The following is a 27,790-nucleotide window of genomic DNA, read 5'->3' on the forward strand; positions in this document are numbered from 1 at the left end:
AAACTGCCACTCAAGGAACTGGATGTGAATCCATTTTTTCCTAGGTACTAAGTCATTCTAATAGATGTTGTTTTGACAACCGAGTGATGTCCCCTGGAGTTTTTTTCACTAGTTGTAACATTGGGGAATGTTTGATTTCAGAGCATAACTTTTGCCTGAGGAATGGAAGTGCAAGAAGTGTGAGCCAAAATCCCTTAAACAACCCCAGAGAGCCCCACTGTGACGGAGGGGTGGGGGTGCAAGCTTTTTGCTTTTTGCATTTGGCGTGGTTTCAAGAGCAGGCAGCTGAAAGGCAAAATAGGTACCTTAAACTTTGGAGCTGCTAATGTCTCCCTTTGTTCCCTCCTTAAACCCCTCTCCCCAAAGGAATCCTAGCCCTCATAAAGTGTGAGCATACAAGTCTCATATCCTTCAGCAGAAGGAAGGGTATCCCTTCAGACATCAGAGAACAAGGACTGTGAACCCTTCTGGATATCGCTGATCTGGAATTCCCAAAGTCAATAGCGAAGAATGCTGGGAATTATAGTTCAAGGAGATGACATTGCTATGAGTTGCTTCCAAATGGAGGAACATTCCCATGTTGATGCATAGGAGCATGTGGGTTAATTTCCAACTAGGATGTATTTTTAAGAGCTTTCTGCTTCCTGGTTGCTCTCTGAATTGCCCAACACCTTCCCCAAACAAGAGCAGATTCTCCTCAGGGAAGAGCTTAGCTCCTTGCTTCGTAGGGCATAGATAGCTGGGTTCACCATTGAGTTCACCAGACAGAGGGTGATGCAAAAGGCAAATGCTACCCTGATAGAGTTGTCCATTATAGAAAAGAGGCTGTAGGCCATGAGTAGCAAGCCTGGTAGCCAACATATCACCAGGACCATCAGGACGATCGATAGCGTCTTGGCCAGCTTGATGTCAATTCTCCTCTTTGGGTTTTGTTGGCTTTCTTCCAGGTGGTGCTTCTTCATGTTCGCGGTGTGTTGGTGAGCCTTCCAAAGGACGTGCATGTATGCATAGATGATGGAAGCCAGGAGGACCATCACCAAGATGATCCAGCTTGAGAGATAGCTGTTAGCAACAAAAGGGAACAGCTGGGAGCAGGTAGACTGGGTACTACAACAGTTCCATCCCAGAAGAGGCAAGGAGGATAGGAAAAGGGCAGTAGCCCACAGCACTAACAGAGCCACCACAGCTCTTCTTCTGGTGACTAACTGCTTGTAGTGGCTGGGCCGGAGGATACATATGTACCTGTCAAATGCCATCAGGAACAGACTGCCAAGGGAAGCTGTGAAGGAGGTGTTGACTCCAGTAAGCTTTAGCAAGTATATTTCCTTGGAAGCACCTGTCCTGTTAAAAACATGGAAGCTAAGAAAGCTGCTCACAAACGTAACAGTTGCCAGTGTGTCTGCTAAGGCCAAGCTGCTAAGAAGGATGTAAGAAGGTTTCTTCCGAAGCTTTGAAGAAGAAAAGATGAGGAACAGTACCAAGAAGTTCTCTATGATGCAAAGCCCACCAATGCTGAAACACAGAACAGCAATAAAGGGTTTTTCTGATTGGTTGAGGACCATGAAGCATTTCAGGTATAGCATGGTGGAATTGCATTGAAGGTTAGTAAATATTTCGGTCGGGTTGCATTCTTCCATCCTGGTAAACTTGAGATTGCAAAGGTCTTTTTCGGGAAAGGGTTTTCTTCCTTGACAAGTTTTGTAACTGCAAAAGATGACAGCAAGGAAAATTAAATGGATCGTAGCAAATGTAACATTTTCTGCACAGCCTTGATTTATCCCAGTGTTTTTTAAACTTGGCAATTTTAAGATGTATGGACTTCAACTCTCAGAATTCCCTAGCCAGCGTGCAAGTTGGGGAATTATGGGAGTTGACGTCAGCAAAACTTAAAGTTGCTGGATTTGAAAAAACAATGATTATTCCATGCTCCACCTTATATTATATTATTACCCCACAAACATGCTCTTATGGAGAAAATTTGATCTGAGTTTCAAAACGGGATCAGATAATCTCTTGTAGGAAGATGAGGTGTTTTTCCCCCATCAACAACCCAGCTAGACTGAAAGGGGCTGGTTCCAAGTCACCCATCCAGCTTGCATGCCTAAGGGAGGACCAGAAGTCAAAATTTCCTAGTCCTGGAGACAACCGCCACATCAAATTGGCACATGGTGTGTATATGTGTATTGATTGATGAATGTATGTTTTGTGCCATGAATAGGGAACCTGTGGCCTCTCACCCTATTTCTACAGTTCCCAAAGTCATCAAGATTACTCTGACGAAATCAAGCACTGTCAACATAGGCTTTAAACATTTTTGCAGGGTTGACCATAGAGATAATTCTCAATGAGTTTTCTGACTGAGGAAGTTGGCTCTTTTTAACTTCCTGTTTTCCCAAGCATAAACACTAACCAAAACATCCTCTAAGTCTTCTTTGAGGGTATTTATCAAAGAATTTAAGTAAGATAAAATAATTGGTAGGTTTATTTCAACTCTTGATCTGAACAGTGTACAATTCTCCTTTTCATACTTTCCACATAGTTGCCTGTGTCCTTCAAAAAAAACCCCAGATGCCCCCCTTTTTTTTCAGGCCAGGTGAAAAACAGTTCCTAATGTCAAATGCATGGAATATTGGTTTGTACTTCTACATTTACTTGTTCGTTGGCAGCCCTTGACTTCCCAAGCTGAGATAATATGTCCCTCTCAAAAGTTCAAGTTCAGAAAAAGCAGAGCTATGATTTCCAGATGCTGGTTAGTAAACAAATAATAGGCAAATCATCTACTGTTTTTCCACATGGATAGGTTGGATTAAAACCCTTATAAATTTGCCCGTACTCCTAATTATACAAGTTGGAGCCTCAGACAAATAACAAGAGATCACTCTTCCTCTTAAAGGTTTTTTCCCAAATTGGTGTAGCTGTCCACAAAGAATACCAGGAGCAGAAAACCTTGATCATCGTACTTCATTCGATCTATTTAATCTCTGATAGATTGTCTTGCTTAGGCTAGAAAGCCACAGTGTATAACTATGGGCTACTGTGGAAATGAACAGCTCCAGACCCAATTCTCCATTCACAGCAAAATTACAACCAGGTTTCTTTTTCCAAGGAATTGATTTACATTCTATGTTTCTCTTCTGGGAAGCACTCATTGTGGCAAACGTTTTATAAATAAAAACAGTCTCTGCCAAGAAAAGAAGGTATTCAGATTAACCTGCACTTAAATCTCCTAACAATGAAGTGTCAAAGGAGAAGCCTTTCCACACATTTTCTACATGCTGAAAGAATAGAAGGTGGATGCATCTCCCAAAGGAGGACATTGTTTATGGCATTCCAACATTACACATTTTCCTCCAAAGAATGAAAGGGCAATGAGGATAGCAGAAAGCAGTGGGCATCAGTACCAGCTAGAAAAGGAATAATCTTCATTCCAAGGGAAAAAAGAATGTCAACAATGTCTTGGTATCTTCAGTGGCAGCTTGCCATGCAGTATTCTCATATTTAGAAGGGGTCAACTTAGCAGAATCCCAGTATGCACCCCCAACCAAGCATTTTAAAGGTTTGAGTTCGCATGTTTCCTGCACCGCAACCTGTTTTTTAATCATCTCAGAATTCATCATTTAGAATATTCTGGTTGAATATTAGGATATTTCTAACAATAAGAGCCATATAACGGTGGAATTCAGGTGGTTGAATTCAGTAGCTTCTTCCACTCTATGATATTATGCATTAAGATAAAAAATAAAGATAGGATATCAACAGGAGTGCCTGCAGGGAAGCCTCAAGCAAGGTCCTTAGAACAGAGCCCCAAACCCCAACATTTCTGAAGAGTAGTGGCTGGAACAATGTTTTTCCAACTGTTTTCTGACCATGTCCTAATTATAATATTACATGCTTCTTTGCTGGACTGGAGAACTTTATTTCAACCATATTTCTTAGTATATAAATAGAACTAATCTTATGGTGGCATCTTCTTCCTGACTTACTCCAGTTTGCAGTTAATAGAATAAACGAGTTGAAAGGACTTGTTAAGTCTTCTGTTCCAACACCCTGCTCAGGCAGAAGACTGACCCTAAACCATTTTTGACAAATGGTTGTCCTGTCCCTTCTTAAAAGCCTCCAATGTTGGAGCTCCCACAACTTCTAAAGGCGAGTTGTTCCACTGGTTGATTGTTCTTGCTGTCAGGAAGTTTCTTCTTAGTTCTAGGTTGCTTTTCTCTTTGTTCAATTTCCATCTATTGTTTTTTGTCTGTGCTTTGGAAAATAAGTTCACCACCTCTTCTTTATAGGAGTCCTTCAAATACTGGAAGACTGCTATTATGTCCCTTCTAGTTCTTCTATACATAAACCTCATTCCTGCAAACGTTCTTCATATGTTTTAGCCTTCGGCCCCCATTTCTCTTTGTTTCTCTTTTCTGCCCTCTTTCCAGAGTTTCAACTTGTTTTTTTATAATATAGTGACCAAAACTGGATGCAACATTCCATCCAGTATGCCTTGGTATGGTCATATCACTTTTTGTGATATGTCACTTCTCCTGATACTACCACTTTAGAAAACTAGTTTAGTTCCCACTCAGACAATCTTACCTTCTTTTTGGATGCCCTTCTGGAGGGACTTATCCATATCATCTTAGCCCATACCTGAGCAAGAAGTTCAAAACAGGTCATTGATTTGCCAAGATCCCTGAAATGAGGCAGAGAGTTGCATTTCTCCTGCTAGAAACAGCAAATTTCTTGTGTAGAAAAGCCAAGTTAACTAGAAACATTTTGAAAGCTGATGCAATGCAGAATGTTGCAGCTTCCTATAAGCACCGGCAGTTGCTACACATAGTCATTACTTGTGATTTTCATGATTTTTTTTATCTGCATTCTCATTTTTTCCCCAATGTACACAGTTTGTATTGTAGGATCCAAAATACTTTTTCCTTCTTACATTTAACTCTAGAAGACTGACCCAGGATTGGATGTTTCTAAGTGTAAAAAAATAATAATTATGCTTAGGACCTACCTGTGCAAGTTTCCAATGGGTTTTTTTTGTGGGGGGGTGTTTGAGGGCTTTCTGCAGGGTCCTCACCTGTGCTGAGAAAGTGGTGGGAAAGCTTTGTTAAAGTCCAACCAGCTAGAGAGCTGTGAGGTAGTAGAAAGAATTACCGGTAGTATTTGCAGAACTGAAACCTCAAAGTAGGGTCAGGTGGAAGAAGTGAAGCACAGAAGCAAAAGAAGAGTCATTATGAGTGGGAGGGCAAAACGATGGAGTGATAGGACAATGCAAGAGATATCTCCAGTGTGGTTGCCATTGGACGTTTCCAAGGGTAGGATCTGGTTTGTGATTGGGTTGCACATCCTCCAGGGCTAGACAGACTTTGTGGCAGGCGGTGGCATCCACAAGAAGGCAAGCAGAAGGAAGTGACCAGAGATAATAGAAGGTTCTCAGAAGGTTGTTCAACAAAGGTAGCTGGAGATGTTGGCTTAACATCTGGAAAATGGATTGTTGGTGTGAGGGCTAAAATGGGCCAGGTCAGAAGCAAAGGCCTTGTGTTATTGTTACCACAACAGTACACAAATGCCAATTCCTTCTCCAGGTTAAAAATAAGTGGTTCTCAATGCTACAATGGATGGGTGAGAGCAGGCATTTTGAAGCTTCCATCAGCTATGCGTATGTATTGCTTGAGTCTTACTGTTGATAGCAGCTGGCTTTCTTCATTCTTAATATATATCTATTCTAATATCTGCAATAAAACCACATTATCAAGAAGCTGGGAGAAGCTTGGTAACAGTTTTTGGGGCTGGCAAATTTTATTAAAAAGCCTAAGTTTTCATGAGCTTAGTAATGTTTCTTAATCTGAAAAGGTTAACTCCTTAAGATTCCTGGTTATCATAAACTAACTGTAATTCTCCTTGTACAATATCTAATCAGGAGTGTCCTTGAAAGCTTTCCAACCACCAAAGTCAGGTATCAACAGATGAAATTTGTGAGATGGAATTTTTTAGGCTTGTGCAACATTCAGAGACTTAAGGTTTACAACATACTTGCACAATTTGTTAGTTCCTTATTTCCCTCTTCTACTGGTAAGAAAAAGGCATTTTTCTTGTTCCCAATTGTCCATGCCTTAGTCATCTCCTTTTTGGATGATGTCAGTGTGCTCTACATGGGGCTGCCCTTGAAGACCATCCAGAAGCTACAACTGGCTGAGAATGCAACAGCAGCAGCACACACAATTTTGGATGCCCTGCAATTCAGCCAAGTAACACCAGAGCTGCTCTGGCTTCCAGTGGTTTTCTGGGTGCAAGTCAAGGTGCTGGTTATGACCTTTGAAGCTCCATGTGGCACAAAGCCAGGCTATCTGCAGAACTGATTCTCCCGGAGTATATCTGTCTATCCTATTACTAGATTATTAGGGTGGGTGCTCTCCCTTAAATGTTGCCATCTGTTGGGACCTTGGAGGCTGCCTTCTTTATGGTCCCCCTCAGTCCTTTGGAACAGCCTCCCACCAGAGATAGACGGACTCTTATCCAGGGGTGGGATTCTACCAGTTCACACCTATTCGCTAGAACTGGTTGTTAACATTCTAAGCAGTTCGGAGAACCAGTTGTTAGAAGAAATTACTGGTCTAATCCTGTAAGGAAGGCAGGAAGGAAACATTCTGGTGTTGCTTATAGAAACTACCTCTCCGTTAACCCTTATTACATTCCTGGCAGGACTAGACTTCCTGTCTCAGGAACTTCTCTGGAGTTTTTTCCACCTCCTTTGCTGGTACTTTGCTTGTGTGGAGTGTCCATTCAAAGTTACAATGGCACTGAAAAAAGTGACTTATGACCATTTTTCACACTTATGACTGTTGCAGCATCCTCACAGTCATGAGAGGCCAGGCGAGGAGATGCGTTCCTTGATGTGAGTGATATTGAGTTGGCCACGCCCAGCCAATAACATGACCACCGAGCCATGTCCACCCAGTCACATGACCACCAAGCCACACCCACCACCTAAGCCATGCCCACAGAACTGGTTGTTAAAAATTTTGTATCCCACCCCTCCTCTTACCCTTTTAGCCTTCTGGTAGGCTGTAAAGACCTTGCTCTTCCCCCATGCATTAACCTAGGATGGGGGTTGAGCTGCAAGGATACTTGGTCTGGGGCCTGAGAAGATGGTACTTTCATTTTTAGCTATGCTTTATGGCTTGTTGTCATCTACCTCCTAGAGCACTGGTGGCTAACCTTTTTTGGCTCCGGTGCTGATAATTGCGCATGCGCTCACTGGCATGTGCTTGCATGCCAGCACCTAGAAGGCAATGCGTGGTGGCCCTCCCATGCTCCCTACGCATGCATGTGCAACCCGCTGCATTGCCGTGCATCTCTGCACATGCGCACGCGATCCCCTTCATGTGTCATGTGTTTCTGTGCATGCATGTGAGACCCCTCCGCACGCTGCATGTCTCTGTGCACGTGTGTGCCTCCCGTGCACCCCCACCCTTGTGCATGCGCACCAGATACCCAACAATCAGTTGTCGGGCGGCGGCCTGCACACACATACACAGTGGGGCTCTTTTGGGCGACCTCTCACATGCCGGCAGAAATGGCTCTGCGTGCCACTTCCGACATGCATGCCATAGATTCGCCAACATGGTCCTAGAGTTTTTGTTTGAGATAGGCAACTGTGTAAGTCCTGCAAATAAATAAACAAGTAGGTAGTCTCTGTGTGAACTAAGAATGGATATTTCATCAGTTTCCAATTAATGCTGCAAATTTGGAACAAGTGATCTTTTCATTTGTGACCAGCTCTCCAAAGTACCCGAGAACAAGAAAAGAAGTAATGGATGGAGGAGACTCGATCCAACAAGGAGAGATCCAACAAGGGAATTAAGGAGAAATTTCCTGACAGCTAGAACAATTAATCAGTGGAATGGCTTGCCTTCAGAAGTTGTGGGCGCTCCATCACTGGAGGTTTCAATAAGAGTTTGGACTGCCATGTGTCCTGAATGGTATAATATAAGGTCTCCTCTTAAGTAGGGGGTTGGACTAGGAAACCTCAAAGGTCCCTTCCAACTCTGTTATCTGTCATTATCAGTTTCCCCATAAATAGGAACTCTTGACTCACTTCATTTTTTGACATCCAAGTGTCAACTCACTAGTCCTTAAAGGAGAAATGTGGCATAATGGCTACATATATCCAATAATCTAGATGCTTTAAACACAGCCATGATAAATTTGGCTGGTTTTGCCTGTTTAGTGTTCCTTACAACTTGGCTAGTAGCCACAACTATCTGCATTAACCCTCAAAAGAGAGCTGAGATGAAACAGGCATGAATCCAGTTTCAACAGACTACAGAAGGGAGCGGAAAGCCCAAGAAAAAGTTACGCTTCTGAAATTCCTTTTGCAAACCATTGCTGGCAAGACAATTATACTCAATTTGCTTTTACATATATCATTTAAAAAGTGTTTATTATATCCTTAATCCCATTTGCCTTGGGCTCCTAGCTTTGGATAAGATCCAGCCCTGCCTAGTTTGGGCCAAAGCACTCCTGACTTCAATAATTTCTTCAGTTTCATTTTACCCTGTTTTGAAATAAAACTTCTACTTATTAATTCTATTTATTTCTCTACGGTATTAGTTTTTTATCTTGCCTCTCCATTCAGGAGGGCAAGGTGGCATATGCAGTGTTCCCCCTTGTTCCTTTTTCCTCCCTAACAACAGCAACCCAGTGACAGAGAGGAACTGACCAGCCAAGTTTTCCAGAGAACCTCTGAATTTTGTAATTCAGCTTATCCTTAAATAACTACCCTAGATAAATGTTTGAAAACCTCTGAAATGGTTGGAATAGGTCAGAGCAAATAGCATCTGAACTGGTGTTTCTTAATGGTGTCAACAACTTTCTTCTATAGCAAGCAATTATATATATATATATATATATTTTCTGAGGTTCTATGGGTATTTGTATGTGGATCTTTGGTTGTTGGGTTTTTCTCCGTGTAAGATTCGAAGTATCTAGGCAAGCGTTTGATGAAGTCTCATTCATCATTTGTCTTCGGCTCTCTTCTCAAGAGCCGAGACAAAGCCTGAAGATGATGAATGAGACTCATCACGTTCTGATCTTCTGGCCAAGACAAAGCCTGAAGATGATGAATGAGACTTCATCAAATCCTAGATACTTGAATCTTACGCGGGAGAAAACCCGAACAACCAAAGATCCATATATATATATATATATATATATATAAAATTGGAGAGAAGCTGTCTTATCTAGTTTTGGGGATAAGTGGAGCAAAGTAAAACATGTCAGTTTGTAGCATTTTCTTAAAAAACTGATAACTGGGTGCTATAGAGTATAAAAGAACCAGATATACTGAGCCAATCTTCTGACAATGTATTTATTCAGTGCAGGATAGGAACTATAAGTACTTCAGGCAAAGCATAGACTGAGTGTTAAGGTGGGTCAAGTCTTTTTATAGGATACAGAAATAAATATTGCATATATTATATGTATATGGCTAGTTAAAAAGCAACAAATCAAATAATAAAAAATATTAATATGCAATAAAAAATTTATTTTGTTAAGACACAGACTTAAACTATGTTGCATTTTCTCCTTTCCCACCAGGGTTTCTTTCTTTCTTCATACTTGCAACTTTGTTTAAGGTCTTTAGAATACAGCCCTGTTTTTTCATTGCTTTTGCCTTTTGCACATTCAAGAAAATGGCTTCGGTGAAATGGTAAGGATCAAACCATGGCTTGTTTAAATGTAATTACTGAATAAGCCACCTTTGGCAGAACTCACATCTGTTATGTAGAATGGTGGGGTTTCCTAAACCTCTCAAAAGGAGGTATGGGTACCATGCTAAAATGCTAATATCACCTTTATAAAAATGCTTATAAAAAAGCCTAAAATGTAGTTCAGCCAAAGGTGGTTTATTCAATACACCACATTTAAACAAACCATGGTTTGACCCTTACCATTCCATCATCGTGGTTTGTTCTAATAATATATCACCGCCCCCCTCCAACAGGCCCCTTTCCCGACAGGCTCCTTCTTGAGAAGTTGAAACAACAACAATGACTCCTCCTTTATTTTCCTTTCCTTTCTTTGACCCGCCTTCCTTTCCGCCCCTAGCAACAGGCGGACCCGATTCCTATTGGCTGCCCGTTCGTAGGCTCCGCCCTTTCATTGGCTACCCTGGGAAAGAAGGAGGGGCGGTATTGTATGTGTTGCCCCTCCCTTTCTCTTCGGGCTCAAAGTCGGGAATTGTCGGCCATTTTGTGCGAGAGTTTTGGGGTTGTGGAGCTCGAGCGCAGCAGGAGCCGGAGGAGCGGAGCGGGTTCGGCTGCAGCTGAAGGTGGGGTCGAGCAAGGGCCGGAACTGTCCTTAGTAGCACGGAAGGGGCACGGGAGAAGGGGCACGGGGGAGAAGACCAGCTGGGCGTGGGGGGGGGGGGAAAGGGGTGTGCCGCCATGTTGTGGTGCCCCATATAAAAGCCCAAGATGGGTGCTTTCCCCCCCCCCCCAGTGTTTCAATGGGGGAAGATAAGAAAAGTGCTCCCCACTGGCAGGGGTCGGCCCTGCCTTTCTATTTATGGAGATACAACTTCCCTTCATAATACGTTGTGCGGGGGGAGGGAGAGGAGAGTTAAAGCTCCCTTTCCCCAACTTGGCACCCTTCAGAAGTTTCCACCCACTCGTATTAACCTCAAGGCCGGCCTTTATAAGGGGGGGGAGAGGCTGGATTGTGCCTGGTTGAGGGGGGCTCAAGAGAAGCGCGGGCCGAACTTAGCGATGACTTTGCTGAATAGTTCATTTGGAGTGGGGGTGGGCGGGGGTAAGCCTTCCAGGGCAGCCTTTAACAAAAACCAGACGAACTCTGAAAATACTTGCGTGGTTTGCGGGTGCTTTTTGCTGATCGAACCTCTCCTTCCATCGGAAGACTTTTCTGTGACCCCCCCAACAGTCCTCCCCCTAGTAGTTTAATAGACGCCCCCTCCCCACCTGGGGATTCAAAATCCCACATCTCGGGTAGTTTGGCAAGTTGCTTATTCGGCGAGTTGAAAGGAGTGAGATTCACTTTTTGGGGACGGCGGGGAAGGCAAGTTGGTAAAGGCTTTGTTTGGTTTCCTTCTCTCGAGGATGTGGTTTTGGAAATCTCCCCCACTGCCTCGCCCGTTGTGCGGTGCTCGGAAATTCCGTGTGTGGGTTGCCTTGTGTGGACGTGTCAGGATGACAAATGGGATCTGAGGAAAGGAATCCTGATGACAAACTCTTTCCTTGTTGGGAATGAATGGTTTTACTAGATGGGATAGAGGGGTTAACAAGGAGCCAAAGCTGCCTGGTCTGATGAAATGGATGTGCAATATTTACACTGGATTGTTTGCAGTGCAGAGTTGTGCAAATCAATTCAGGGGGTTGGGTTTCTGTGTGTGAGGACTGTCTTTCTTACAACGGTTCCTTTCTTGGCCAGTGAGAAGACTTTTTTGAGTATGTTGAGTGATAACTAACCAGTATAAATTGCCCTCCAGATGTCTTGTAGAAGAATAGACTTCGTTTTGGCTAGTTATGGCTAGTGGCAGTTGTGGACTAGTTTATCTGGGCACTGGTCTGAAGAAGGCAGTGATGGCCTTACACTGTTTTAAATACCTAAAATGCGTCCTAAGAATTTAACTTTGTTGTAAGGGTGTCCCTCAGGAATGTTTTATAAAGATTTTTTTGGTTAGCTGTCAACAGGAATTAATTTCAAGATTGGCTCCTCTTTGACATAGCTGTGCCAAAAGTGCTTCTGGATTGTGCTGTGCAAAACTTGCCATTCAGATAGAAACTTGTTTTGGGCAATGGAACAGTCATGGTTGTGAAAAGATTTGCTCTCTGGGTGTTTTTAATAGCGATGAAGCTAACAGAGAACAGAAACAATGCACTGGGATTTGCTTGGCTCAATCCCTCCGTTGCCGCTGATGGAAGACTGCAAGTCTGTATACGCTTTGGTTTAGTAGTGGTAAGAATCCTGATGAATGCAGTAAATTTGTTTAAATATAAGGAAACGTTTTCTGAAGATGTGATCTGTAAACAGTGGAAAACGTTACTCATGGAGGTTGTGAGTTCTCCCTTCTGAAAGTTTTAAGAGGCCAACATCTCATTGGTTTAATAATTGATTGCTTATATTGTAAGGGGTTGGATTATATGGTTTTTGTGGTCATCTCATGGTTCTGATTCTGTGAATAGGCATGTGCAGAATTGAGCTTTCTGTACTTGTGTGGTATTTCTGATACTCCTTGGGTCAGACAGATAATGCAATACTGTAGAAATATTGGATCTGAGTCTGGAATCTCCAACTGAAACTCAAAATTGGGTTTGGGAGCTAAGAGTTTCCAGAGTAATTCCTTATCTGATTCTGAATGGAATTGTATTGCTTTGTTTGAGAGATGGTTCATGCTCCTGCTTGAGCAACAAGTGGCAGCTCTGTCTAGGAAAGGTTTTGTGCAACTGCGTCTTGTAGACTAGATCTGGCCACTCCTGGGTCAGGAGACTGCATTCAGACATTCAGGTCTCAGTCACCTCCCACTTGATTATAATGTAGTCTGCAGAGTCCTGTCCTTGGAAAGCACCTGCCCATATTCCAACAACCTAGGCAGTGATGAATATATCTCAATATACTTGGGTGACCTCATTGTCAGGAACTGCACTGATTGGCTTTTGGACATAATTCATGATGGTAGTTGCCACCTTCAGGACTCTGGACTACCTTCTGCCTCAGTCATTTCCTTGTCTGATCAACGTAAACAGAGTAAACTTTCTTCAGGCTCCATCTGCATCAGAATGCCATCAGAGGGGACCTTGGCATTTTTGATCACTGCTCCCATAATTTGGAATTCTGCTCCTCCTTTCTGGTTTTTGGAAGGTGATTACAACGGGTTCATTGGTTATATGTTATTGGTGTGAATTTGATGGGCATGTTTTGGACATTTTCTTTTTGTATAATTTTGTATATATGTATTTGTAGGTTTACTTTTAATATTATATACATTTGTAGGGTAGGTTTATTATTTTTGAGGGTTTTTTTTCTTGATTTGGTTATCTTTCTGTTGGCTGTTCAAAGCAGACCTTGAAAACTAAAACTCAATATTTGATACAGGTAATAATGGTGAATTTGTATTTGACATAACCTGTTCAATTGCTAGATACATATTAAGCTTATGAAGCCTTGGCACTCTGCTTTCAGAAATATTCTAGGTGCCATTTCCCCCAGACTTATTAATATGTAGTATTTATACAATTTTCACATAAATTTATAGTGATGCTCCAATTTAGTCTACAAAAATAAACCACTTTTGATACCTTTTAAAATAGGGAGTGGTACAGTAATATATATTTTGTATTCAGATGGGGGTTATATTTTGCCTTTGCCAAAGTTGTTTATAAGGCACTTTTGTGGAAGCATAGCTCTGTAAACAAAATAAAAATAACTTTTTAAAAATAGAGCACTATTTGGAACTGGGAACTTTATTTGATTTTCTACTTCAAATTTCATTTTAGAGCTGGGACTTCTACCCTTGAAACCCACGTGCCGAGAATCTGATGTTGGGCTTGGCTTCGTGGCTGAAAACGGCAAACCAGCCCATGAGAACTACCATTCCTAGCCAAAAGAGATCCAATAAAAGTCAGCATCTTTTCTTTCAAGTCTGGCAGCAAGAAAGAGGACAGGAGGTGGACATTGTGGAATCTGAAAACAGAACTGAAAGGTAAATGGGAACCACATAAATTGGGAACCACATAAACCACATATCTTTGGGAAAGATTGGTGTTCCTTTATATATTGCTGTTTCTTTGGAAGGCTTATTCCTTGTGTAGGAAGTAATGAAGTTAAGGAATCTGCCTTTTCTTCTCTGGAAGCCCTTGCCCGGTGGAACACCCAACCCCTTTCATGTTTGGCAGGCTTCTACTCTCCTAGCCTTGCAAAAAGCACCTGGCTTTCCCCTAAGAGTTGAGACCAGGGGGAGGTGGTAAGAAGAGGATTTATTGAGTATGTTGGAAACTTAACTTTGATGCCAGGTTTTTAACGTCTGTGGTTTTAATAGATAAATGTATTCTGTCCTTTATTGAGGTTGTTTTGTTGAATGGGAGCTACCCAGAGTTGAATAGATGGGTGGATATATAAATGTTTTAAATAAATAAAACTGGTCCAAAAGTTATGGTTCATTTTGTACCTTAAAATTCAGTAACTTAGTTAAATACATCTTTGTTTTTTATCAGCTTATTAAAATATCTGATTGGCTGTTTCTTTTGGTTTTATTCTGCATGGAAAATTGCCATGCAGTATATATTTGACGAGACCGAGTTCTAGTTCCACATTAGGCACAAAACCCAGCCTGGTGACTTTGGGCAAGTCACTCTTTTACCTCACCTAACCCGGCTGTTTTAATAGGGAAAATAGTAGGAGGAAGGAGCATTATGTATGTCCACTGCCTTGAGTTACTTGTAAAGTAATAAAAGTGAGATTTAAAAAAAACCTAACCAATATTTAAAACTGTTGGTTTATTATACAGTGAAAGGTGCACCTTTTCTGAAATGGGAAGAGGTTGGTGTTGTTAAAAAACAAACAAACCTGATGGAATGTTTCAAAGATTTTTGTTTCAGAAAAGCTCTTTTAAGTGGCTTATTGTGCTATGTTTTCTAATCTGTTATGCTTTAACAAACCATGGTTGGAAACAAAAATCACAATTTACTATGGTATGTGAAACAAGCCAGTGTACTATGGAATTCAATTTCATAGCAATCCTAAACCTCCAGAAATATTTGTGTTGAATAAATTGTACTATTATCCAAAATATTGATGAAACCATTTTTAAGCAAAATTTGGCTTATAGTTACATCAATATGGTAGCTCAAAACCCAGCCTACATGCCAAATTTTGAAACCAGGATAATTTGAAGACTTAATAAAGCTATTTGATTCTTGCCTTTGCAATCTGAATATACTCTGGCATTGCCATTGAAGATGTTTCTTTTAAACAAAAGATTATGGTTACATCACATGCCATATTTTCTTAGGTTTTCCCTGACATGTTTTGTCTTTTCTTGTCTCTTCCCAATCCCTGGATAGGTGACATTTAACTTGAAGATGGGAGGTGGAGAAAGATTCAGTGTTCCATCTGTCCAGTCCAGAAATGCTACTAAGAGCCATCAACAACTGAATAATAGAAAAAAGAGTAAAGATCAGAATTCCCATATGAAGAAAATTCACAAGAAAGAGAGAGGACATGGCTGCAACCCATCATCTGTAGCATGGCAGGCCATGCACAATGAAGGAAAAACCTCAGTGCATTTCCAAACCAACCAGACTTGGAATCCAGCTTTATCCCACTCACTTTTCATGCCTCAAACCAATCAAAACTATGCTGGAGCAAAATTTAGTGAGCCGCCATCCCCAAGTGTTCTTCCTAAACCACCAAGCCACTGGGTAACTGTTTCATTTAACCCTGCTGATAAAGAAATCATGACTTTTCAACTTAAGACCTTACTGAAAGTACAGGCTTAAGTTCCATAGAAAATGACATTTCATAGTTTCAATTTTCAGTAAGAATCCATTTTGGAGTCCAGAATTCAAACAAAAGCACAACCTGCAGAACTAAGTCACCATGTTGGAGAGTAGTTGAATCGTGTATAATGGTGAAAGGTCACTCCTTGGAAATACTCAATTAAATAGTTCACTTTTGGGTGTTACTGTGCACTGTATCCATTTTTATGTGCTGCAGATGCATTGTTAAAATAATTTGATAGCCTAGACCAAATCTCAGTCATTGTTCTCTATACAAATTGTATTGATGTTTTCTTTCTCAAAGTGTGCTTGATGTATGTCTTTTGGGATGCAGTAATATAAGCCAGACAATTTTTTAACCACAATGGCAGTGTAATTGCAAAACGTGATTCCCTATACAATGAGATTCTGTAAGTGTTCAAAATCAGATGTTTTTGAGCTTTTACCCAAAATTGTAAAAAGGAACTTAATTTCTCCAAGTAATTCATTTTTTTTAACCACTGAACTGATGGATTGGGCAAGCATATATCCATTCAAAGGCTTGGGACTTGAAATCCAAAATTTGGATTTGAAATGCCAATCTATATATATAAACCCTTGTTTAATTGCATGCCAATTATTTTCATTATTAATCTATAGTTCTTATTCAATCCTTAAACAATGCATTGAAAATTGATACCCCAAAATGTGCCAACTTGAATGTTTGTAATGACTGGTACTGCCAAAAGCTTCTAGCATCTTTTTTCTTCAGTGAATTTCATTAAGCTGTTTTTGATAAGCATTCTGTATGTTTTGCATCATTTCCTGAAACTGAACTGCTAAGGCCAATGTGTAATAGGGTAATCTATTATGTGAACTTGTTTAAAGAATTTGACAATTGTAAAAACATCTTTTATGGAGGGGAAGGAAGAGCCATGTAAATAAATGTAAAATTTGTAGCATATGTAAATTTATTGTGGGCTTTCCTGCCAAAAAAGAACTATTTTTAGTACAAAACTGCTGAATGTAAACAAGTCCATGTTAAATACATGGCATGATTTTTATAAAAAAAAATGCTAAAAAAACCTTTTAAAAGCACATATCTATGCCATTGCACTTGAGTATCAGTGAAAGAATGTGCTCAGCCTGTGTCTGTTTAGATGAGAATTTGGATTTAACTTGGTAGAAAGTACCGTTTTAAAAGATAAAAATATCTTTTTGAAGTTAAGGGCGTAGTCCAATTTCTGCTTAATGCAGAGAAAAAAATCTTGATAATTCAGTTAAATGTTTATGCATTCTTTAGATTTCAGTCCTAATATACTTCGTTGAAAACAGCTTCATCCAAGTGTGTTTGGGACTGGGCGGTAAGGTTGCATTTCAGTGAAACCTCAACTCCTGCATACTAGAACTGTTGTGTACAGTTGTAATGTACCCTCTGATGGTTGCTTTCATTTTGGATGTATAAAGTATTTTTTAGCAGAGAAACAAAGTATTAGAAGTTCCAGTGTCCAAAATGCCAAAAACCCCCACCCTATCTTGTATTTGTCAAGATATAAAAGTGTTTTTTTTTCAAGTATTTGTTTTTAAACTATGTATTATATTATAGCACTTTTCTTAGCTGTTTTATATGCTGTCGTTTGTTAAAAGTAGTATTTCATTATATACCATAATTGTTTTTTGATTTGTTCTGAACTCTTCTTAGAAGCAGCATCTTTAGAATTTGGTAGAATTTCAGATGTGTTAGGCACTATGTATCTTGGTGAAAATAGATTATGTAAACAGAAACATACATAACAAAATGTGTAATGTTGCTAAATTTCCAACAGTAGTAATGAAACATTTAGTTGCCATGAAAGATGTTTTTTTTTTAAATTGTGAGGGGTATTTGGCTGTACATTGTTGCACATTTCAGCTACATATATATTCAAAATGTTTTAGCAACCATCAGAACATTTAAAGTATTTCCAAATAAAACAAGATCGGACAACTTTATCAAAATATTACCTTATGTCCCAAATGTATCTCAAACGTTTGAAAATCTTTGTATCCCAGATGTAATTTTGATACTCTAAATTCTATGCTTGATATACTTAGATATGAATTTGAAACAAATTTAAAATAAAAATCCTTAACCCTTTCTCCCCAACAGTGTGTTGACTTGCTACTTTATTTATATTACTCTTTTCAAACTAAAAAAGCAGATATAGTAAGCATTAAGGGACATCTTGCCCATAAAGACACACGAGGTGGAAGAGAAAAAAGCATGTGCATGAACTCTGTTTTAATATGAATAGCTGCAGATAGTTGGCAAGTAACCCAATGGTTTTCTTTCAATACGAACCTTTAGATGGAAGAATTTTTATCTGTAAAGCAGAGGCTTTAACATTGAGCTGTGAATCATGTTAAAAATGAAAAGTACAGGTGTGCTAAAATATTTGCGGTTGGGCATAAGGTGATTATGATTAGCCCTATATCTAATGACTGGGAGCAAATTCAATTTGTTCTTTATATATTACTGGATTACAGTACACTGGATATGTTGAACCAAATAAGCATAAAATGAAAATTTGACATTAAGAGCATGGTATGTTTTCAACATCTTCCTGATTGAGGAAAACTTCCATTGGCCTATTTTTTCATTTAACTTATGGATGAAATTTAATCTTTTTGTGGGAAAGCCAAACTTAGTAAAATAGTGCACAATAAATTAATGCAAGATCTCATCTTTTTGTTACTGTATTCTGGGGTTCTGAGGTTTTGTTTGTTTCTTAAGTTCACTCAGAATCACAACTGGCAAGATGAGCCGTTATACAAACCAATAAAATATTTATATAACTGCTTTAGGACTCAATCTCTGAGGCAGAATTTGTTCTGGGTAACAAAATATTTTAGACTTGTCTTTCTCATTGGCTAAGGAAGCCCTGAAATAATTACTGCTCCTGCATTGAACAAGCAGCATTGGTTTTCTCCTTTAAGTATGAATATATCCATCCTCAAAACAATACTAGTTAAAACTACAGTAGAGAATTTGTGTGTTTCTACTTCCTTTTTTTATTTGTTTGTATGCTAAATTTACAGCAAGCAAAATATAAACTGCTCCTCCTAATCAAAACAGTGATTTCTTAAAGTAGTACCAGTATTTAAAAAAACATAAAAATACCTTTTTTGGAAGCCTCTATAAGAAAGAAAATATAAAGTTTATTTCCACAAGTTTCTTCTGACCAGAGCTGCACAGTAACACAATTTTACACTTTGTTTTAAACTACATTAGGAAGAACTCTTTAAAAAAAAAGTAATAAATGATTGCATAGCAGGACATTAACTTTTAGTACTAAACAAAACTTAGGCTATCAAATATACAAAGATTCTGGAATCACTCCTTCAGCTTATTGAACAGCCAGCATTTTAAAAGGCATCTTTGATATTAAATTTTCCTGCTGCCAACTTTCATTCTCCCAACAGAAAATCTATGTTCTTAATACAATATTATCTTCCAGAGAATGTTTTTGAGATAATTCCATGGCAACTTTCCATAGTCTAAATAATATTACCAAAAGCAAAAACAACATATATTGAATAACCTTCCTGATCTGAAGAGAAAGTTAGATTGATGTATAAACTCAAAACTGTCGCTTCTATTTAGAAATACTGCTAATAAAACCCTGGGGTACTAAATAGGTAAGCCAACTACTTATAGACATTTGTGTTGAAGTTTAGTTTATACATTGTGCAATCTGAATGTTTAATTTAATGCAGCAAAAAGCCATATGGAATTTGCTCACTAAACCTCACAAAGCCCGCCACATTGCATACAAATATTTATTTAACGATTTAACTGAGTATTTTTGGAGGTTAACATATTAGGAAAAGCACCTGGATTTTGACAAATCCACAGTAAATCTTTGTGAGTAATTTCTGCTTTTTCTAATTTATTCTCAAGACCATCGCTTCAGAAGTTATCAGTATTTCAATGTCTTTAAGATGCCCAAGGAGCCAACCATTTTGGCACAAGTGTCCAAGACAAGCAAGCCTTTACAACCCTGACATTTTTAAGCTCAGTCACTACAGCAAAACTGCTCAATCTGCTGGCTGTACAGCAGATATTGTAATAGTATAAATGGTGATGATCAAGATACCATTGATATTTGAAGCATAAGACCATACTTTTTTTTTTTTTACAAAAATATACATAGAAACACAAGAATCTCAGCTGCCCAAGACATTTAACAAAGTGGACTCTATTGTGTAAGATTATCTGTATTGTATTTTTAATAGTAATAATTGCCTGCTCCAGGGATAACTAACAAAATTATTTTAAAGCAATGTTGCAACATCATAACTCAATTGTTTATCTAGATGACACATGACTAAAAAGCAAAATACACTGTTTAGTGGCCACTGGACTTGGGACTAGCCCATGATCTGGATCTGGATTTTGATCTAGATCTAGACTGCGTTCTTGACTGAGATTTGGATCTAGCTGATTCATTTTTCCTTGATTCTTTTTCATATCTTGAGCTGGACTTATAATGTGCCTTAGAATCCATTTTAGAGTTGTCTCTAGATTTAGTGCGAGATGTAGACCTAGACCGTGATTTAGCCTTCATTTCTTTTTTGGCTGGTGACTTAGATCGTGATCTTGAATTGGACTTTGACCTTGAAAAAGATGTGTTACGGTGTCTGAACCTATCAGAAAGAGGAAGATAATACATTTGAATATGGTCAGGCTCATTAGGTGTTGTATTATCTCACATTAAAATGGCTTATTGTTGCAGGCACAGGCTTTTCTGATTTTGAATGTGTTATATAAAAGAATGTTTACCTATCATTATCTGAACGACTTCTGCTACGGCGATGTCTTCCAGCAGGTCTACTGCTAAAAAGGTACATGAGAAAAAGTAAACAGTGGCATATACCTTTAGAATTACTCACACACCCCCAACTAAAGATTCTTCAGTTGCAATATTTCTTTTTTTCTTCAAGGATGCACTATTTCTCATAGTTCATGCAAGGTATAACAACTTCCATGCATGTTACTGCTAAGGTGACTTGGAATCTAGGTGTCAGACAGTCAATGAGTTTCCTCTTCATTACAGGTCAGCATAGGTCAAGGTAGTACAACACTTACTTTCTAGGACTATAAGATCTGCGATAGTTGTAATCAAAAGATCGGCTTCTTGACCGCCTTTCATAACTGCGACTTCTTGAACGCCGGTATCTATCATAATCATCATAACGAGATGAGCTATACACATTTCTTCCTTCCTTAGCTTTCATTTGGTTTGGTGCTGTAGACAAAAAATAATCAGTTTTTAATTAAACATTAATATCTAATGCAACAATACTTCATTTATTTGACTTCTATAAAGATTGGATACTGAAAGTCCAACTAGGACTGGCTTTGAACACGTTTAAGTGGGTATGATCTCTCCATTTCTTCTCAATTCAGGGACGGAATTGACAGAAAAATCAATTGAGAGCTTGAAAGCTAGCCCCTTATTTGTAAGCTAACATGCTTAATGTTCAAGCTTAGTATTTCTTATTAGATCCCAATAACTGAACACTGAGGGCAGAAGCGCTCATCTAGAACTTATTCTGCTGTTTTCGAAAGATCCATTAAAACATAGCACGTCTATTTCTTCTCTTTGCATCTATCTCCCATATCATCTTTGTCAAAAAGTATTTTCAAATCTGTCTTCTTGTATCCATATTGCTTTTCTCTCAATAAGCCCACATAACCTGCTGTGTTCCATTATTTATTGTTTTACTTTTCCATTATTTTCTTAAAACTTTAGCTCTTCATTCCCCTAAAAACTACTTGTCAGATGAAATATGGATAGTCCTCATTTAATGCCCTGTTTAGCAGTTGCAGAGTTACAATGGCCTTGAAAAAGTAACTTTTACAACCAGTCCTCACTTATGTTGCAACATCCCCAGTCACGTGATATCCATGGAGATTTGCTCCTTGATTGTAGAGAAAATAAGGCTGTAAGTTCATTGCAGTTATGCAATATCTTGCTTAATGAGCATGTTGCTTAGCAACAGTTGCCAGTCCCAATTATGGCCATTAAAAAAGGACTACCTGTATTTTAGTAATCTAATGTTTTGTTTCTTCAATAGCCAGGTGTCTACAAAACATCTGCAATAGGTCATATTAATTTACAATATATATTTAGAGGAATAATAATATGTATAAAATTTATTACAAGCAACATGCTAAGTTTTAACTATGAATTTCTCAAATCTTGTATAGGCAATCAAACTGGTGGCCATGATAGATTTGTTTTGCAAATTCTTAGTTATGTAAATTATAATTCAACAATTCAACTGTGCAATGTATTCTGTTCATCGTGCAAATCTTTCTGGGACCTTCTTTTTTCCTTGAATGAACTTTTTAACAATCATTATTAGATATTCTTAATTGCAACAACCCTCTGTAACCTGGTACTGATCACACAGGTGAAAAAATTGGGAATTAAATACCTAAATGTGAAAGAATGTTTCATTTTGTTGAAAAGTAATTAATTAAAAGTACACCAAAATCCCACCCCCCATTTTTTAAAATAATACCTCTACTAATTGCTCTATGAAGGTTTTTATGACTTCCTAGTCTAGCCAAAACCCCGGTGTTTCCTTCTGGTCTCCATTGCAAGTAATAATCAAATTAGACACTGTTTTACTTTTTTCTGAGACTAGTGAAGATTGATGCTGCCACTATATCCTATAGTCTGACAGCTTGTGATAAAAAAAGATGTTTATTAAGTGGGGCAATTTGCTGTACATAACTGCTTCATATCTCAAACCAACTTCCATGGTAGCTGAGTGACATATGACTACAATTACACTAAATGGATATAAAAAAACTAATAATGCCAGGGGAAGGACATTTTTTCCCCACTCTTATTGAGTTGTATCTATATTTAACTGGTAGGTTTTATGATTTTTTTTCATATTGGAGAAGTCCATGTAGTCCAGTTGACTGCTCATGAAAAGCATTCCCATCAATTATTTGTGCGCATCTGATCCCTCATTAATATATATTCTTGTAAAATTTGGAGGTATCATACATTCTAATCAGAATCTTGCACTATAATTTTTACCAGATCATTTAACAGTAAATAGCAAATATGACATTTTAATAATCTGTGTAGAGGAAAAATAAGTTTATGTATTAGGACTATGACAGAGTAATTCCTACAGCTCTATATGCTATGTTTCAGTATTAATTTTCTGACAAACTTTATTTAAATATAAATGCAGTACATACTTTTCCGATCTCCTTGAGCAAACTGGATTTCTATTTGGCGGCCACAAATCCATTTCCGATCCAAATTATGAAGGGCATCTTCAGCATCCCGGACATCTTCAAATGTGCTAGATGTTAAGGTACTTGGGGATTTGAAGTATTTGCAACTATGTAATTAGTAAATTGTTTTCCCATAATGCCATTACAGCCCTGCAACTAACTTGTCCTCATTTTTTGTATGTTCTGCAGCATAACTAAGATTAGCTGATATCAGTAATGTTAATTTGCATTTGCCTCAAATTCTGATTTTTTAAAAAATTGGATTTTTAATTGTCATGTTTCATCTATCAATGTTTAAAAATATCTCACTCTTAAGTATTTTTCTTAGAGAGCTTTAACATAGTAACAGTATAGCATTTTCCAGATGAAACTAATACAGGCAATTCCAGGGTTAAGCACCTGTTCTCTTTCCTAAATGTCTTCAACCCAAAATTGTTTTCAGGTTGGAATAGGCTATTGTACTTGTGCTTCTGCCTATTAGGAGTGAACATCAAGAGCAACAAAGTTGCATACAAAGTTTTGTTTTTTTTGTAAAGTTTAAAATTATGACTTTAAAATTGAGTTATGGTGAAGACAGATTTCCAGCAAGGAGAACTCAAGTCAAGGAGAATCCTCTGGAATTCAATCTCTCACTGTCCTGAACGCAAAGTGATTCACCTCAAAATGGCAGGCAGTGTTCTCCTACTGAAATTGCACAATGCTTTCAAAAACTGTTAAAAAACTGTTAAAAAAAGGTTCATGAAATCTTTTTGTAGCTTCAGCACTTTGTCAGCTCAAAGGATAACAGTTTCCGCCATTTGATGGGATCAAATTGCTAGTCAGCCATCTGCCATAAACTGTAGTAAATGTTTTTGCAACACATCTGCCATTTTGTAACAGTTAGTCCTGTTCCTCTCTAGAGGTTGTTTAAAGTTGTAATGACGAGGCAGTCGAGTTGTTTGATCATGAACAACTGAATCATGATGATCTTTATTGGAGTCTAGTCTTGCATTTATACACATTTTTAGTTATCCTCCATCATTGGTTAACTTTGGTTACTGCTTAACTTTCATTACTGTTTAGCACAGTAATTAAGACAATTATCTCTAGTTAAAGTCTAACATATGTTTACTTCCTCTCTCTAATCCTCCTTTAGATTAGTGACTTTGTTTGCCTGAGTTGTATTTGCTTAAAAACATTCTTTATCTGAGGTTTGCCATCCGAGATTAGAACATTCCTGCAATTACAACTCTACAGTTTAAGTTGGATGTTCTTAGCCCAGGGACTGCCTGTATGGATGATTTTCGTTTTCAATAATTCATTTAATAAGATCATTCCAAAATTATGTAAGATTTTACGATAAAGACATATGCTGGAAAATTAAGCTCAAGTTACATATTGCAAGCACCTAAGTGATCTTAATTGTCCCTATGTGTCAAATTACAAATACCCTATATAGCAAATGTCACCTTATTACAGATACCCTCATCTCAAATCAGTAATGATAAATTGAAATTGTACTTAATTAAATGCATAGACATCATGGTTATTACAGGGCCATAGCTAAACTAAATTAGAATAAAAAGTATTGGTTAACCACTTACACAAGCAGCAAGAGGACAGCTCTTATTCTGTAGGATACATCAGGTAAGGCTCCTTTTATCTTGGCCACCAGTCAACTTCATCTTGACCTTTAACTCTTTAAGTGCTTGTCAGAAGGACTTGAGATGCTTGGTCAAAAGTGACAGATGGCTTTATCTTTACATTTTGAAAAACAACCTTTTCCCCCATTTGTAGATAAAGCGAAGCTTTTTCTCCCATTATGGCTTGTCCTTCTTCCAGCTTTTCTTTATATTTTCTTTTCCCAAACTTTCCCTTCTCTTCAAGCCTGATCCTTAAGAGGTCTTTGGCTTGTCTACTTGCCTTAATTCTTGAATTCTACTCTAAAGGTTCTTTCATGCTTTTTCTTTGGGGTCGCCATTACTGTACAGCTTTACACTCTGAGGCAACAACAGAGGACAGTAAATTAGGGGACAATAATCAGAGCAAGAATTTTCACCTTATTTTATACAAGTCTGTTCTTGATTAAATAAACAATAAAAATCACATTTTGCTAAGCATTAAGAATATATTTACTAGAAATGCCCAATATGCTGAATTGCAATGATAAACTTTGGAGGCCGCAGCAAATGCCATTTCCATACTAAAAGCACATCTAAATATGAGGCCTGTGCTACAATAATGCAATATATTATTGACTATAGTTAAAAGTTTTCAAAGTATAAAATTTGTTAATGCATTAATCTCAAGGAATGGAACACACACAACATATTACAAATAACAGAAGAAAACAGCCTTGTCATTTAGGTTTGTTACCTCATACACAAACGTGAATTTCAAACTCCAACACCCCTCTCACCAATCAGTCATCTGAAGAAAGGATATTGAACATAAGCAAATCCCCTTGGACGGCGGGTGTAGAAATCCAGGGGTACGTATACATCAACTATTGGACCATATCGACCAAATTCCCGACGTAAGTCTTCAGACCTGAAATAAGATTTAACGTTAAGATACTTATGTGTATATATCCTGTATCCACCCATAAAGATTTGGGGGTGCAATACTATGACTTTGCTAAGTACATCCCACTAAGTACGAGCTTTCCCTTGCCATCTTGAAGCAAGAACCCAATTTTTAATAGAATATAATGAAACGAGACTTAATATGCCATTCATGCCAAATATTATTAAGAATGTAACCTTTGGAGAAAATAAATTCAAGCTTATAAATGGCTACTAGCCAGAGATATACAAAAGTTCTTGCATCAGAATAGCTGATTTCAAGGTGGTTTGTGATTAAACTGAAAAACCTGCATGACTGGTCTGGAAACATTTGATTGAAATTCCAAACCCCAACTTATTTTGTGCGCTGAACTTTTTGTGTGTGCACGCTCCTACAAGCCATAATACTGTAAGACTTCATGCACCAACTCTAATAATCAGAATCTGACCATTTACTTAGATGCAGATTAATAAAGAACATTGGGGAGGAAAATAGACTTGCTGTAGATTTCAATTAATTACTGAAGTTCTTTAGTCTTAGGAAGGGGAAGGAGAGAAGAATCTGGGAAAAATAAAACTTAATGTAAATGTCAAAACATAATCCAAATTTAAAGTAAAAAACGAAGATTTGGAACATACTAAAATTGGAATTATTATGTATCATTACCGAGGAGTCATTTTAATGAGGTTAAATTCGAATAAAGGAATCAGCGGATACAGCAAACATGCAGCAGTCTTGCAGAAAAGGAAAAAAATAGCAAAAAATGTACAAAAACAGAAGGAAAGCTGGCAGAAACGCAGGCAAGGGGAAAGAAAAAGGGGGTTAAAAATGTAAATATTCTTCCTCTCCTAATAATCTCTCAAACACAGAACTGTTTTATGATTTCACTAACTAACGCGATATTCTTGATTTTACACACGGTTCTTTCTAAGTCTCTCTTGGCGCCAAAAAGAGAAGTTAGCACACAAATGAAACGAGCCCCAAGTGGCGATCTAACGGAGACGTTCGAAGAACGGGTGAGGCGGCCACGGGGCGGGAAAACGACCAAGGAGGCCTTCTCCAAGCAGGCCTGCCCGGAGCAAAGGGGCGCCTAGTGACCACCACCCGAAGCTGCTGCAAGCGCAAGGCGGGACGCGGGAAACAGCGAGGCAACCAAGCCCCCGGTCGCGCCTCAGGCCTATCGCGGCCTTCCTTCCCCGCTTCCCTTAGTTAACACACCTGGTGTCGTCGGCCACGTTTCGCACAAATAGCGAGGTGTTGGGCGGCCGCAGGTAGCGAGACATGGTTATTCCGGGGCAAGGGAAGCGGCCCGCAGGGCTAGAGGCGAAGGGCGAGCCCAAGAAGGGTTGAAACGAGGCCGGCGCTGAGGAGAAAGAGGCACACACACAACAAGAGAACGACTCGGGGCAACCGCCTTGTAGCGAAATCTCGCGAGAGTCAGGCCGCGCGCACCAACGGCGGGCGGGATGGCGTCTCGCGTTCTCAGCCGTCGAGCGAGGCGCCTCGCCAGCAACCGTTGTACGGAGGCAGGTCTCGCGTGATTTGGCGAGCGCTTGGGGTTCAGCGCGCCTGCGCGGTCGATTCGGGTTTTGCTTTGCCGCCTTTGGTTCCCGGGCAAATCTGGGACAGGATGAGACTTAGAATAATTTTGTTGTCACTTTGAATGTATAATCCAGAGGTCTCCAACCTTGGCGACTTTAAGCCTGGCGGACTTCAATTCCCAGAATTCTCCAGCCAGCTTTGGAAATCTGGGAATTGAAGTCCGCCAGGCTTAAAGTTGCCAAGGTTGGAGATCTCTGCACTAATCGGCCTACGATAAAATCAAATTTCGTTGCATACAGGACTGGAAGAGTCACTAACTCCAATATACACTACGTAAATACGACGAATAGTGATTCTTTGGGGGAGGGGGATGCAAAAAGAAGAGAATGTAAAATAGTTTAAAACCGTGTCTGTGGGGGAACGTCCTTGGTCATTTAGTTTGTTAGGCTGCGTTTTGTAAAAATAATGTTCTCTTTAAGACGTGGTAAAGTTGCTTGGGATTTTAGGCTTCATTGTTAGCGTTTTAAAAAAGATATTAGCACTTTTAATCTGATAAAGAGTTGTATAGGTCTCTTTTTTAACCTCAGGAAAACATGTTTGGCCATGGTAATTTTTGGTACATCAGAACTTTTCATTAAAGTTCTAAACAACAGCATATTCTGAACAGTCTTGAATGCCTGTACATTTTAAGAAAGATACCAACCCAGCTGGGAAAGAATAATGTAACCAATAAATTTGCCACTTGTAGAATGTTATTTAGAATCATTTTTTTTTGTTCAAGTCCTGCATGTAATTAATGCCTTTTTATTGTTCACTTGTTTTCTGATGTGTCACATATATCAAATGAATGTATCATTTCTGTACTCAATAAAAACATGCTTAACAAATGCTTTTTGCTTTGTCTGAATTA

The 27,790-nt window shown here is 38.9% G+C and overlaps 3 protein-coding genes across 6 annotated transcripts; 1 reads left to right on the top strand and 2 right to left on the bottom strand.

Annotated features, from left to right (window-relative positions):
• Positions 1-542: 542 nt before the first annotated feature.
• CNR2 (cannabinoid receptor 2) lies at positions 543-5,107 on the bottom strand. The gene is made up of 2 exons (XM_087939622.1): positions 5,006-5,107; positions 543-1,704 (listed from the first exon to the last, which is right to left on the bottom strand). The coding sequence occupies exon 2, from the start codon at positions 1,635-1,637 to the stop codon at positions 627-629; it is 1,011 nt and encodes a 336-aa protein (XP_087795748.1). The 5' UTR covers positions 1,638-1,704; positions 5,006-5,107; the 3' UTR covers positions 543-626.
• Positions 5,108-14,155: 9,048 nt separating this feature from the next.
• Positions 14,156-26,877, bottom strand: SRSF10 (serine and arginine rich splicing factor 10). 4 transcript variants are annotated; one of them, XM_087939624.1, is made up of 6 exons: positions 26,557-26,876; positions 25,217-25,323; positions 22,756-22,857; positions 20,617-20,776; positions 20,311-20,364; positions 14,156-15,161 (listed from the first exon to the last, which is right to left on the bottom strand). In XM_087939624.1, the coding sequence occupies exons 1-6, from the start codon at positions 26,619-26,621 to the stop codon at positions 15,155-15,157; spliced, it is 495 nt and encodes a 164-aa protein (XP_087795750.1). In that variant the 5' UTR covers positions 26,622-26,876; the 3' UTR covers positions 14,156-15,154. The 4 variants fall into 4 exon arrangements, with proteins under 4 accessions (XP_087795750.1, XP_087795752.1, XP_087795749.1 ...); XM_087939623.1 differs by lacking the exon at positions 14,156-15,161 and adding an exon at positions 18,667-20,174 and having other exon boundaries at positions 26,557-26,877; XM_087939626.1 differs by lacking the exon at positions 20,311-20,364.
• On the top strand, positions 15,093-17,634 carry PNRC2 (proline rich nuclear receptor coactivator 2). The gene has a single exon (XM_026702623.2). The coding sequence runs from the start codon at positions 15,093-15,095 to the stop codon at positions 15,507-15,509; it is 417 nt and encodes a 138-aa protein (XP_026558408.1). The 3' UTR covers positions 15,510-17,634.
• Positions 26,878-27,790: the final 913 nt, after the last annotated feature.

Source organism: Pseudonaja textilis, chromosome 10 (genome assembly GCF_049901715.1).
Source record: "Pseudonaja textilis isolate UNSWEBS1 chromosome 10, rPseTex1.2, whole genome shotgun sequence".
In the NCBI taxonomy this organism is placed as follows: domain Eukaryota; kingdom Metazoa; phylum Chordata; class Lepidosauria; order Squamata; family Elapidae; genus Pseudonaja; species Pseudonaja textilis.

Coding starts and splice junctions, on each gene's coding strand:
- SRSF10 (XM_087939623.1), bottom strand. CDS start 26,621: ATGTCTCGCTACCTGCGGCCGCCCAACACCTCGCTATTTGTGCGAAAC. Junction 20,777..22,755: donor TGCTCAAGGAGATCGGAAAA/GTATGTACTGCA, acceptor TTTTGTCTACAG/CACCAAACCAAATGAAAGCT. Junction 20,365..20,616: donor AGATCTTATAGTCCTAGAAA/GTAAGTGTTGTA, acceptor GTACCTTTTTAG/CAGTAGACCTGCTGGAAGAC.
- CNR2 (XM_087939622.1), bottom strand. CDS start 1,637: ATGGAAGAATGCAACCCGACCGAAATATTTACTAACCTTCAATGCAAT.
- PNRC2 (XM_026702623.2), top strand. CDS start 15,093: ATGGGAGGTGGAGAAAGATTCAGTGTTCCATCTGTCCAGTCCAGAAAT.